The following is a 13,993-nucleotide window of genomic DNA, read 5'->3' on the forward strand; positions in this document are numbered from 1 at the left end:
TCTTGGCTATTGTAAGCAACACTGCAGTTAGCCTGGGGCCGGGGGGGGGGGGGTGTTCTTTTGTATTAGTGTTTCAGGTTTCTCAGGATATATTCCCAGAAGTCGAATTGCTAGGTCAAAAATATAATAAACATTTTGAAATAATTTTAATCCACCTTCAAATAATTTGCTGTTTCATGTGTAATGAAAGGACCTTATAACAGTATATTTCCAATTCTTCCACATTTCTTATGCCTTATTTTTATATTTTTTACTTTTATATATTCTATATATACCCAAGACATTATTACTCTGATTGCTTTTCTGTTTTCTTTTTTAATATGACTACTAGTAATACTTATTTTTAAAATGTTATTAAATGATGACATTTATTAATAAGTTCCCATTATTCAGTGTTACTTATTGGTAATGTTGCTTAATAAGATTATATAAGTTTCAAGTGTACACTTCTAAAATACATCATCTATCTATTGCATTGTGTGCTCGCTCCTGTCACTTGACCCCTTTACCTTCTTCAGCCTCTCCCCACCCCCTTACCCTCTGGTATCCACCATACGTTGTCTGTGTCTATGAGGTTTTTTTGTTTGTTTTTGTTCATTTGTTGCCTTCTATAAGTTTTTAAACTGCATGTGTGGTTCCCGCTATATTTCTATTGAACAGTGCTGCTGTAGCGTTGTGCCTGTCACGTATCCTACTACCTAACTCCTCTCATCTGTTTTCCAGTCCTGTTGTTGGTACTGTTCATTATATCATGTTCTATTTTGAATTTTTCTTTCTAGGATCTGAATGTTGGAAGTGTTTCCCTACTTTGTTTTCTCAGCGTCTAGTCAGAAGGATTTTGGTCTTATTCCATAGCTTTGAAGGGATAAGATTGAAATGGGAAGGGAACTATGGTATACTTTCTTTAAGGTTTAGGCAAGTCATTTTTCCTATCATCCTGGCATTGGCTACATGCAAAAGAATTAGTCAGGAGCAGGGCCCAGGAATCTAGATGACAGTTATGTATACTGAAGTTTGAGACCCACTGCCTTTGCCATTTATTGTCATAGTTTATAGTCACTTATGAATAAATTTCATCTTCCTACTAGATTGCAATTCCTTAACGGGACAGATTTGTGTTGGTAGTTTTCAAATTTACCACTTAAAATTTTTTCTCTGTCATTTCTACTTAATCTGGGGTTGAACTTTTGTTCTAACACATTTTCTTACTCACATGGTGTGCCACCTAGTGGTAGTAGAGGGTAACTATGGGGTAAACTTTCATTCCCCAACGTTTAATTCCGTGGTGCTATATGATGACTTGGAATGCTATTGTAGGAAGCTTTATTGAGAGAAGGAAGCCACCAGTGGGTTTTAAATGTATGTTCTAACACACATCAGTTTTATATCAGGGTTATGTTTCTGTGTACTATGTGTGCTTTGTGTATAGTTTGCCACACACCAATATTATTTGTCTTAATTAGAAGACTTTGTAGTTGACTTTTGTTTTATAAGATTTATAATTTTTATGACTTATGTTATAAGCAAGGCAAAACTACCTAAGAACAGAATGACCTGACAGTTTAGGGACTAGACAAGAGGCTGTAGATGCCCTTAAATAACAATATAGCGAAGCATCATATCTGGAGGTGGACTGAGAAACGCTTTATGAGAAAAGACATTTCCAAAGGTCATCTAGTGGCATATGTGATGTCAGTCTGCTATGAAAAGACACTGGCCAAAGCATCCCTTCTCGGTGTTGAAGACTAATTAAGAAGAACATGGGCTCTGGAGCCAGGCTGCTTGGGTTTGATCTGTGTAATCTTGAGGAAGTTATAGATCCTTTCAGTCTTAGTTTTCCATTTTAACAATGTTGTTCTCTTTTCTTATAGGAAATCTAAGGATATAATCAGCAACACAACTTCTCACAGTACGAAATTCTGTGCTGATTGTGATGACTTATCACAGGAGCTCAGACATTTTAGCCAAGAAGGTACACAGTTGGTTGAAGAGTGTGCGAAACACTGTGATAAACTCAACAGCAACCTTGAAATAACATCTCAAGAGACTGAACAGAGATGTGAAGCTCTGAACACAAGCGTACTTGGTTTTTCTGAACAGTGGCTATGTTGCTTAAACAAAAGGGCAGAGGAAATTCAGAACCTATTGGAGGTAATAACTTTGTAACTGAAACCTTACTTTGGGGTGAATAGTGATAATCAAAAAATTAAGTATTCTTGGCTAAGAATTGGTTTCAAAACAAATGACATTTAAAAATATAATAATGACTTAAATTTTTTTTCTATTAAAAGATTTTATTTATTTATTTTTTAGCGAGGGAAGGGAGGGAGAAAGAGAGAGAGAGAGAAACATCAATGTGCAGTTGCTGGGGGTCATGGCCTGCAACCCAGGCATGTACCCTGACTGGGAATCAAACCTGTGACACTTTGGTTCGCAGCCCGTGCTCAATCCACTGAGCTACGCCAGCCAGGCTAATGACTTAAATTTTTAAGTGTATTATAGTTGGTATGTTTATCCATGATCTTGTTTGATGTGTATGTCTCCTAGATCTCAAAATTATTTAACATTTGTCTGCTCTGTATCTGTTCTTGGTTTTTGACTTGCTAGTTCCTTCAGTTAAGGGCACTCTGCCTTTTGGTATATAATCTTCCACTTATGTACCTTTTTCACTTTTCTCTTTCTTTTTTTTTAGATTTATTTATTTTTAGACAGAGGGGAAGGGAGGGAGAAAAGGAAGAGAAACACCAATGTGTGGTTGCTTGTCACGCACCCCTACTGGGGACTTGGGCCCTGCCACCCAGGCCTGTGCCCTGACTGGGAATCGAATTGGCAACCCTTTGGTACTCAGGCTGACACTCAATCCACTGAGCCACACCAGCGAGGATGCTTTTTACTTTTTTTAGTAGATTCAAATTTGTTATTTCTTTTAAGTATTTAGGATGTTGTTCTGGTTGCTCAAAGAGTACTTGATAGGTTTCTGAGTTCGCTTGAATTTAACACTTGCATGAACCCTTTGTTGGCTTTGTTTTTCTTTCTGTGCAATAACAAGATTTCTCTAATATTCTTAGGAATTAGGTAAAAGAATTTAAGTATTTTATGCTATATAAGCTATCTGAACTAAAAGGAATCAGGATAAAATGGAAAAAACAGCAGATTTCAGGTTTGTAGCAGAAAATATACCAGATGAGCCTAAATATCTTGTCATACCAAACAATAAGGAATCTATTCTATCTTCATTAGGCAGAATAATGAATAAAGGTAAATGTTTGGGTGACCATACCCAAACTGACTGATTGATTTTTAAAAGTTTTTTTATTGATCGATTTTAGAGGGAGAGAGAAAGGGGGAGAGAGAGAAACATTGATTTGTTGTTCCACTTATGCATTCATTAGTTTTTTCTTATATGTCTGATGGGGGATGAAACTTGCAACCTTTGTGTATCAGAGCGATGCTCTAAACAACCGAGCTACCTGGCCAGGGCCACTGCTTAATCTTAAATTAAAAGATATAACCAGGTATTATGTGCTTTCAGTACCAGCTATGAAATATTCTTGCCAAAAAATTAAGCCTACTGTAGCCTTGTCTGACCTGCTCCACAATCTGCTGCCTCGCTAGGTCCGCCAGCTGCTGCCTTGCTGTGAGTCCTCTGCCTGGCTGTCTGTCTCTGCCCCTTCTACTGGTCTGGATGAATATATCTTTTTTAACGCCTTGGTTCTTGGACTTCCATACAGTTCGATTTTCTGTCAGTTCTGGTTGTTTTTTGTTTTTAAATTGTCCTTCTTTTGGTTGTGCGAGGAGGCACAGCGTGTCTACCTACACCTCCATCTTGGCCAGAAGCCAAAACTATGGTCTGCCTCATTCTTTTTTAGAGTTACCAGTAATTTAGATCAAGCCTTTGGGTCTAACTAGTTTGTAGAAAATAGAGGACATATAGATATGAAAATACTGCATAGGGTTGTAATTGACCAAATCCAGAATTTGAGATATTTTTTAGAGCAAAGGCCTGATTTCTTTGACAGCAACATTTTTTTTCAAGGAGAAAAATATGAGGAAGAATGAGCCTGTATTAAAAGATTAAGACTAGATGGTCTTTTCCTAGGTGATGTGGCTCAGTTGGTTGGAGCATTGTCCTGTAACTGAAAGATTGTGGGTTCAATTCCCAGGGCACATACCTAGGTTTCCAGTTCAGTCCCTGGTCTGGGTGCATGGGGGAGGCAAGCAATCGATGTTTCTCTCTCACATCAATGTTTCTCTGCCTCCCTCTCTCTAAAAAATCAATTAAAAACCATCCTCGGGTGAGGATTTAAAAAAAGAAGAAGAAAGACTAGATGGCCTTAAGTCCTAGTTTGTCTGGGATAGCCCTTGTTTCACATCTTTTGCAGTAGGGGAATTATTAAGAATGGCCCTTTTCACTCTGAAGAATATTCCAGTTTGCATGATAAATTATATAGGACTTACTTAGGGCACATCGACCAAATGTAATAATAAATTCTGATTCAAACAAAATTTGAAAAACACTTGGCAACTGGTGAAATTTGAATGCTGATTAGACATTTGATATAAAGAAATTATTGTTAAATTATTTTGATGTGAGAATGGTCTTAAAAAGCTCTTAACTCTTAGAGATGTATGTTGAAGTAAATGGATGAAATGATGCCGGGTTTGTTTCAAAATAATACTGGAGGGAGATGGAATAAATGGCCAATCTTTTTGAGCTATAACCCATTTGTTGATAAACGTTGAGGCTGGGAAGTGAATACAAGAGGGTTAATTATATTCTCTATACTTTTGCATGTGTTTTAAAAACTTTATGGAAAATTTCAAGGTGAGGGGAAATGATATATTGAGTAAAGCAATGACAACTTTGATTTTTAGTAATAAAAGTGCATTTGCAATCACTTACAGGTTGTAAACCAAGGTTGTGAGGCTTCAAGTTCAAAGATTACTGAAAAATTAAGTGAACACGAAGCAGCTAATGAGAAACAGCGTAACGTTTTTCTTGGTCAGATAAATATGGATGAAGAAAAATTAATGGCACAAAGTCTAGAACTTAATGAAAACATAAAAATTGGTTTGACGAAGCTTAATTGCTTTCTACATGAGGATCTGAAACTGGATATCCCAACAGGTACTTTAAGAGGGAAATAGAATTATTAAAGTTTCGAAGTTAAATTCAACCTTGTACAGTGCCAGATGTACTGAAAAACTAGGTCCTGCCATTGCCTGATAGGAATTTACCACATGTAATCAACTTAAATGTGGAAAAATGGGAACCATAAAGTAGCTTTAATGAAGCATCAGATGTCATGATATAGGTGACGCATACTCCTAGAAATTTGGGCATCACGATTCAGCAAATTTAACAGACATTAAAGAAACTGCCATTGTTATTAGAGAACATTTTAAAAACAGGAAAGCAACCAACCATCTATCTAGCCCTGTGATTTATTTAATTACATTCCTCTATTTTTTGTTCATATAAAAATTAGGAATGTAATTGAATAAATCTAGTTTAATGCAAAGCTTACCACATTGTGCATTTTCTTATGCGCACCTCTCATGTTGTCATGGGCTGTTAGATTGGCGTTTATGACTCACCATTTTGGGGAGTCTAACAAGCTAGTTAGCACAGGATGAGTGATTGAGTTACTCATTGGATTGTGGCAAATCCACTGGATTGCGGTAATGGTTGCATATCCTGGAAAGTTACTAAAAATTCAGTAAATTTTATGGTATATACATTACACTTGAGAGTATTTTTAAAAAGGCAATTGTAAAAGGATTTTGCGATAAATATTAGTTCACTTTTTCCCTAAGAGTCCTGTAATATTTTGGTCCAGTTTTCAATAAAATTAGGAATACAAATGTTAAGCAGAAATGTTACATGTTAAGCAAGTGCCCATGTAAATTATGAGAGCATGAGTTCATTATAAAGCAGTTTAACTGGTTAATATTTAGTTCCTATCAAATTTATATGAAATGATCATTCCTCCCAGTATGATCATGTTGGGAAAACTGCTTTTATTCCATTAACGCTGCCTATGACCCCTCTTCTATACAGCCTCAGAGGTACAAAATTTCATGTTTTGAAAACAGTTGTCTCTATTTAAGATCAGTTGTCAAGTTAGGAAATACTTAATAGTTGTAAGCAATATATGCCCAGTAGGTGACAAGACTAATAGTGTAAGTTGTAGCATTAAAAAAGAAATCTTATTCACATCCCACTCTTCAATTGTTCCTGCTTAAATGATGTCTACTAAAGGTACAACACCACAGAGGAAGAATTATTCATACCCGTCAACACTGGTGAGAACTGAACCACGCAGACAGCTCCTTGATCAGTTGAAAAAGAAACAGCCTGAGCTGTTAATGATGATAAGCTGTCCAGAAAACAAAGAAGACAGCGGTCAGGTAAAATTTAAAACATCAGAATTTTAGAGCTCTCCTATAAACTCTTGATGTCATCGACTGCATGTGGAGAGTTTTATTCTTTGCCCTTCAATCCTACCCTGTCTCATTTATAACAGTTGTGTGACCATTACGCCTGTTTCTTTTAATCTGGCCATTTTTTCATTAGACTACTGGATAATAATAATATCTAGTATTTATGTTGTGCTTATGTGCCAGATACTGATTCTAAGCTCTTTACAGATATATTTACTCAGTTCTCTTAATTACTCTGTGAGGTGGATGCTAGTACTATGTCCATTTAATAGGTGAGGAAACTGAGTTATGTTATCCCAAGCCACAAGGATGGAGTTGGTATTAGAACCTAGACAAGCTCCACAATTTGTGCTCTGAAGCATAGTAATTATAGAATAGTTGGGAAATCACAAAGTAAAAAGAAGAAAATAAAAAAGAAACTATAATCCCATTCTGAGAATACCACTTCTCACATTTTATTTTAGGTACTTGTCTGTATGAGAACATATTAGGGATTATTTTAATTATTTTGTAGACTTTTTACTAATTTTGTTGAAGTATAAACTTTTATACAGTGGAAAATGTGTTACTTTCCAAGGAGAAAGTTGCCTTTACTTTTAGGAAGATTTTTAAGCGCTTGGACTTAATACTCATCCTGCTTCTTATTTTAGGACTCAGATGAAGAAAAGGCAGTTCTGGAGCACACTACAGAAGAACCTCTAAGTCAGGAGCCATCTGTAGATGCCAATGTGGATTGTTCATCAAGTGGTGGGGTTCCATTTTTCCAGGTACATGATTATATCCTGTCAGATAACCCTTTCACATCTGGTATGTCGGTCATTTGCTAGTTAGCATAAACACATTACTTTTGGTGGGTGGAACAATGAAATATTTTTAGTCATTCACTTGGAATGGCTTGTGAACTTCTCTGATTTAAATTAATTACACAAATTAGATCATTGTTCAGAGGTTTTCTGTAGGACAAAGGCAAAATTTGATTTAATCTCCTTCTTCAGTTGGTAACCTGCAACTGCCCTTTTTCTGCTTCCTACTCACTCGGAATGGATACTGAGAACAGTCATTTGTCTTCCCTCCACCTTGGACGTGGAAGTCCTGGGGCCTCTCTGCCCATAAGCAGACTTTGAGGGCTGTGAGGGTTTAAAAGCTTCAGAGACAAAAGGCCTCTTAGGTTATATTAATGATTTCTTTTGCCTGAGGCTTTGCTCTTGTTAATTATTCCTCGTTTCCTAATTATTCCTCGTACCTTGATGTTGTACGATTAAATCCTGTGAAGACTCCTACCCCCTTTTAAACACTTTTGGGGAGTATGGCACTATGAACTGCCTAGCACCTTTTCCTGTGTTTTGAAGACAAGAGCCTAGACAGTCTGTGAGATAAAGATTTCATTACATAGCACAGTGATGTCTCCATTTTACAGTCACAGTGCTGCTTCTGATACGTCTATGCTTATACTTGTCTTGAACGGACTTGTAGGTGTTTCCACTAGGTTCCAAAGATTCTGTCCCTAATTTAAGCTGTTAAAACTTCTAGCTCAGATTCTGTTAAATTCCTCTCTGCCTGACTTAGGCAATTTTATCTCCAAATTATTACTTTTGCTTTATTCCTTCCTAGTAGAGGATTCTCTATATATTTCTTTTCATTTTCAACCCTCTCTTCTATCTTACAAAGTTAAGAAAAGAGGGAAAGTTAAAAGAAGCTAATTAGTGTTTGAAAATCCACTCATTATTACTGTTGAAGGCATTTTGAAGGCCAGGCTTAGTGGTTCAGTTGTGAGGAAGTCCCTACAGTACTAGGAAAGATTTGGGATTGGATTTTAGACCTTTAGCTGAAGTCTGGAAGTTATTTTTTCCCTGATAGCATTCTGATGGGGAAAAGTTTTCTGGGTTTAAAACTCTAAAGTAGGTCATGTTTGTCTCAGCATTGAGACTGGGCCTGCAACTGATGGCCAGCCCCATGTGACAGCACATGTAAGGATTCCAATGAAATGTAAGTTGCTAAATGAGAAATATGAAATAAGTTTAAATAAAGATAAAATATAGTTTTTAAAAAAGTGTCTTAAGGTACCCCATATATCAGATTCTCTGCTTAAAATAGTATTGTCTTTTGGGGGGCGGTGCTGACAGCAAATCTCTGTTTCCCTACAGGGTTTCTTCACAGCAGCACTACTGGCATTTGGAGCTGGACAGTCCTTTGTTGCGTTGGCCTGTCCTGTGTGCTGTGTATTATGTTTCCCAGGATCCCTGGCTTCTGCCCCCTAGTTTTAACAACCACAAATGTCTTCAGACATTGAAATGTCCCCTAAGGGGGGGATGAGGGACAAAATTGCTCCCTGTTGAGGATCACTGTACTACAGTGAAATTTGTAATTGTGCTTTGGAATATCATACAGAAAAGTAGTATCTTTTTACTCCACTCTTTCCATTGGTGGTAAACGAAGCAGGCATTCGTTTAAACTTGCCAGACAGATTTCTGGTTCAAGTTGGTGCTGAGCCTTTTTGGAAGTTCTTCACACTTAAATTTCTTTCCTACAATCCAGAAACTTTTGAAAATAGAGTATAGCTAATTTGTATTAAATGTTACTTTATCTTGACCTAATTTCTCCCCTTAAATCCACAGCATAAAAAATCACATGGAAAGGACAAAGAAAATAGAGGCATTAATCCAGTGGAGAGGTCTAAAGTCGAAGAAACTACTGAGCAATCTGTTACAAAGAGCAGATTACCTCTACGGGCCCAGATAAATGTTTAGATAACCTGAGGGTTTTGATTTTATTTTTAAGAAAATTGAAAACTAAAACCCGTAACCCCAGAACTTGAGCCTTGTGTATAGATTAAAAACAGTAGAAAACATCAAGGTAATACTGTAAATTTACTTACATTTAATGTTTCTACTCATTTTTTCTGTCATCCCTCTGTAATTCACTATATATTAAGTTGGGTTTCATTTGGAATTTTCATTGACTACGTATTTCTAGGTTTTGCTATAAAATTGTCTTTTCATAACAAATGAAAAATATTTTTCTTGTCTATTACTAAATAGCAAATGTACAGAAGTGTCACTGTTATTCTAGGATTGAGCTTATAGATAAATATCACCAGTAGTTGCTCTCGGGAAGGACATTCTCTCTTTTTTTTTTTGTATGATTGAATTATGTCTATATTTGCTTGCCTCCTTCCTAGACTTTTCATTCTGCCTTCTTAGCTCAATTTCTCCCATTTTATTTGTCAATAAACCATTTGTAGAGCTCCGGAGTGGTATCCATTATTATTATAAAATAGTCAGAATTTTACCTGGATACCTTTAACAGTTTTCTGTGGTTATTTCTAAAATCACTGTCAACAATAAACAACCCTAGAAGGTCTTTTCAATATTTTTAATTTGTTCCCCTGTAGGTGTGAAAGCATTTAATTCCTTTATGAGGCCAAACACATGAGCCTTCACAGAGCTCTTGTTATTATGGGAGACTACCTAGATCTCTGAAGGGCTGGGTAACCCTGTCATAATGCCTGCCTGTGTCTTGTGCAGAAAGTCACAGTGGTTTAAGGGCTTTTTGAGCTATTAATTATGATTATAATTTGTATTCCTTTGTTTACCTGATGAAACTTTGTATTCTTTGTATATAATAAAATGTGTATATGTATATTTTTTCTATTGAAACATTAACCTTTAAAAGAGCTCTGACAATTTTGATCTGACAACCAAATTTCTGGAAGTTGAGATATTTCAGCATGAACAACCAGAACATTTAGGAGGAATTAAATAGTCCCCTCTTATCCACAGTTTTGCTTTGTAGTTTCAGTTAATCACGGTCCAAAAATATTAAATGGAAAATTCAAGAAATAAACAATTCATAAGTTTTAAATTGCACACCTTTCTGAGTAAAATGGTGAAATCTTGCGCCGCCCTGCTCCATCCCACCCGGGATGTGAATCGTCTTTGTCCAGCATCCCCACACTGCATGCGTTGCTGCTCTGTTAGTCAGTAGCAGCCTCCATTGTCAGATTGTTGCGGTGCAGCAGTGCTCCTCTTCGGGGAACCCTCATTTTCTCATTTTATTTCATGTCCCCCAAACGTAAGAGTACTGGTGCTGGCAATTTGGTTATGTTAAAAAGAAGCCGGAAAGTGCATCCTTTAAGTGAAAAAATGAAAGTTCTCCACGTAAGAAAATAAAAAAACCATACTCTGAAGTTGCTAAGACCTACAATAAGAACAAATTTTCTGTCTGTGAAATTGCGAAGAAGGGAAAAGAAATTTGTGCTAGTTTTGCTGTTGCACCTCAAACTGCAAAAATTATGGCCACAGTGTGCAATAAATGCTTAGTTGAGACAGAGAAGGCATTCAGTTTGTGGGTAAAAGACATGAACAGCAAATGTGCTAGAAAACATTGAGCATATACGAACACTTTAAGGGAGCTTCTGAAATGAATAATACTTTATTTACTGCAAGTCAGGGACAGTTACCTATTCAGGAGGAATAGGTTTGGAGTGAAAAGTGTAAAAATTACTGGAGAGGCTGTGTCTGCTGAGGAAGAAGTTGCTACCACATTTCTGGCAGAGTTGGAGTTGATTAGGTTTGGTACTATCCATGGTTGCCGGCATCCACCAGGGTGGGAATGTTTTCTGTGTGGGTTAGGGGTGACTACTGTGTGTGCAAAGAAGAAATTATGTGCCCATGTTAAACATAAATTTAGAGAGGTATAAATTTGATAGCCAAGTAAAATCAAACTCTACTAGAGAATTAGAAAATGTGCTACTTTGAGGAATAAGTTTACCTTGCAGAAGTATTCTCTTTATAAAAATGATATTTCTTTACAAAATCAGATGTCAATGGAAGCTATAGATAATATCTAATAAAATAAACTGTCCTCAGTAAATCCATGATTAATACATTTGGTTTGTATGTTAAACTTGCGTGCCCCATTATTTCTTATTTGGCGATGGGTATGTTTTTAGAGTTAAGCAAATTGTGTTAAGATTTCTTAAATAAACTTCTGTACAGGAACCACCAAGGAAGAAAGCCTTGGTAACATCCCAGGCTTTCTGTTCTACTCCAAAGGGCTACATCTTGGTGTAAGAGTAATGAGAAATAGACTAGTCCTCACAGGGCCTGATGTCCAGCTTTAAGTCACCTCATTCCCTGACTGTTTTAAGGTTATTTAGGGATGTCAGTGCAACTAGTTTAACTATCTCACAGAAGTAAAAAATCTCTGGAAAATTTAAGCATCCAGAGCCTTAAGTTAGCTCTACAAATTTACATGTACAATGTCAAAAAATAACCACTGACAGAAATAGAATAAACAGCTTCAAAGACCCATTCCTCCTCAGAGGTGAAAGAGAAACAACTTAGTCAGGATTCTGGGAAACAAAGATTTACGGCAAACAATTAAATGGTGAATCAAGAAGGAGAGCTAAAAACTAGCAAAGCTTTTTGGTGTTTGACTCGCCCTTACTCTGTTCCCATCTCTGAGGTGGTCTTGAAGATGGACAGCAACCCAAGTTTTAGGAGTGAGACGTTGGTTCCTGGTTGCAGGGAAGTAGATATGATCTCAAAAAATTATTCTCACCTATCTGAGCTGTGTGACGGACTGAAGCAAGGCACTTGCCTCTGTTTCATCTAACTCAGAACTCTGGGCAAATGGCAGGCATTTCTTTAATACTGCTATGGCAAATTAACAACCTGCTGCCATCTGGGACAAAAGATTACAATGGAAGTAAATAAAGGAGTGCCTAAATCTTGAGAGGAAGAAATGCAAGAGAATTTCCTGAAGGAAAGTAGGCCACACAAAAACCACTGTGTACTGGGAAGTTGAGAAAGCCCTTTATGTTCAGGCCAAGATGCATGCTTAGAAGAGACCTGAGACAGGTCTAAGCTTTTACTGCTGGCTGATACCTTGGATCAGTACAAGCAGGAAGGGAAGACTAAGGCAGATTGAAAATGACCCGCCTAAGCATTGAAGGTGTGCTCCAACAGGCAATATGCAAAGACTGGAAGGATCTTTTTCTTTTAAAAAATTTGTTTTACTTATTTTTTTTGGACCCTGGTATTCAAGAAAATCTCTGTCAACACACTAGCTGACCACAAGAGAAAAGAAGACTTCAGTGACTACATTAGTCAAATAATTGAGACTTCAGCAAAAAAAGTAGTTTAGTAAAGTCACTAAACAAATTGCCACAGCTCATAGCAACAGAAACATACCCTGAGGCATGACAAAAACTTGATTTCCAGAGTTACATTATAATATTCAAAATGTTTTAATTTCAACCATAAACTAAGGAGCATGCAAAGAAGTAAAGCCCATTCAAAGAAGGGATTACATGAGCCATCCCTGTGGAAGTACAGACATTGCTTTAAATTAACTGACTCAAATATAGAGTTGCAGGAAACCAGAGCAATGTTTCAACACAGAATATCAATGAAGAAACAAAGGAAACATACATATTTGGAGCTGGAAGCTATAATTGAAATGAAAAAGGTCACCAGAATGTCCCAATAGATGTGAGCCAGTGAACCTGAAGCTAGGTTAATTAAAAATGTCCAATTGCCTGGCTGGCATAGCTCAGTGGATTGAGCACAGCCTGTGAACCAAAGTGTCGCTGGTTCGATTCCCAGTCAGGGCACATGCCTGGGTTGTGGGCCAGATTCCTAGTGGGGGGCCACGTGAGAGGCAACCACACACTGATGTTTCTTCCTCCCTCCCCTCCCTAAATAATAAAAAGTCTTAAAAAAAAAGAAAATGTCCATTGGAGGAGCAGAAAGAAAAAAGTATAAAAGAAAAATAGAGCCTAAGACACCCAGGGGACACAAACATAACCAACATTTGCAGAAAGTGAGTACCAGAAGGGCAGAAAGGAATAATGGCTTGAAGAGATAATGGCTGAAAATTTGTTAAACTACTTGAATCTGTACATCCAAGAAGCCCAACAAACCAAACAGGATAAATCAGAGATCCATAACAAGACATTATAATCGAACTGTCAGAAGTGGAAAACAGGATCTTGAAAGCAGCAAGTGTAGCCTTCAGGGAAAGGCAAATCAAAAGCACAATGAGACAGTACTTCATAGCCACAAGGATAGCTATAGAGAAAAAAAGTTGAAGTTCAACAGCAACCCTTGAACATTGTTGGTGGGAATAAAAAATGGTTCAGCCACTAGAAAAGCTTGGTGGTTCCTAAAGATGTGAAACAATCACCACATGACCCAGCAATTCCACTTAGGTATCTGCCCAAGAGAAAAGAAAAATTTATCCACAATAATTTCTACACAAATGCTCATAGTGGCACTATCGCAATAGTTAAGTGGTACAAACAACCTATGTGTTTATTAACATATGAATGGATAAATGGTGGTAAATACAGTACATACAATGAATTATTATAGAAGTGAAGTATGGATAAATGCTACCATGTGGATGAGTTTTGAAAACAAAATGCTAACTAAAAGAAGTCAGATGCAAAATTCGTATGTTGTATTCTGTTTAAATGGAATATCCAGAATGGGCTAGTTCACAGAAACAGATTGGTGTTTGCCAAAGTTGTCTGAAAGGGGAAAGA

General features: G+C 37.0%; 1 protein-coding gene across 2 annotated transcripts in view; it reads left to right on the top strand.

Annotated features, from left to right (window-relative positions):
* The window catches only part of KIF11 (kinesin family member 11), a 52,364-nt gene extending 42,279 nt beyond the window's left edge, over positions 1-10,085 (top strand). The window contains exons 18-22 of one of the 2 annotated variants that reach the window (XM_028512319.2): positions 1,872-2,151; positions 4,906-5,128; positions 6,263-6,411; positions 7,095-7,211; positions 9,060-10,085. In XM_028512319.2, the coding sequence (XP_028368120.1) occupies positions 1,872-2,151; positions 4,906-5,128; positions 6,263-6,411; positions 7,095-7,211; positions 9,060-9,191 (901 nt within the window). In that variant the 3' untranslated portion in view covers positions 9,192-10,085. Of the gene's footprint in view, positions 1-1,871; positions 2,152-4,905; positions 5,129-6,262; positions 6,412-7,094; positions 7,252-9,059 lie in introns of both variants that reach the window. The other variant, XM_036026999.1, reaches the window with a different exon arrangement.
* The last annotated feature ends 3,908 nt before the right edge of the window (positions 10,086-13,993 follow it).

Source organism: Phyllostomus discolor, chromosome 5, assembly GCF_004126475.2.
Source record: "Phyllostomus discolor isolate MPI-MPIP mPhyDis1 chromosome 5, mPhyDis1.pri.v3, whole genome shotgun sequence".
NCBI classification, from domain to species: domain Eukaryota; kingdom Metazoa; phylum Chordata; class Mammalia; order Chiroptera; family Phyllostomidae; genus Phyllostomus; species Phyllostomus discolor.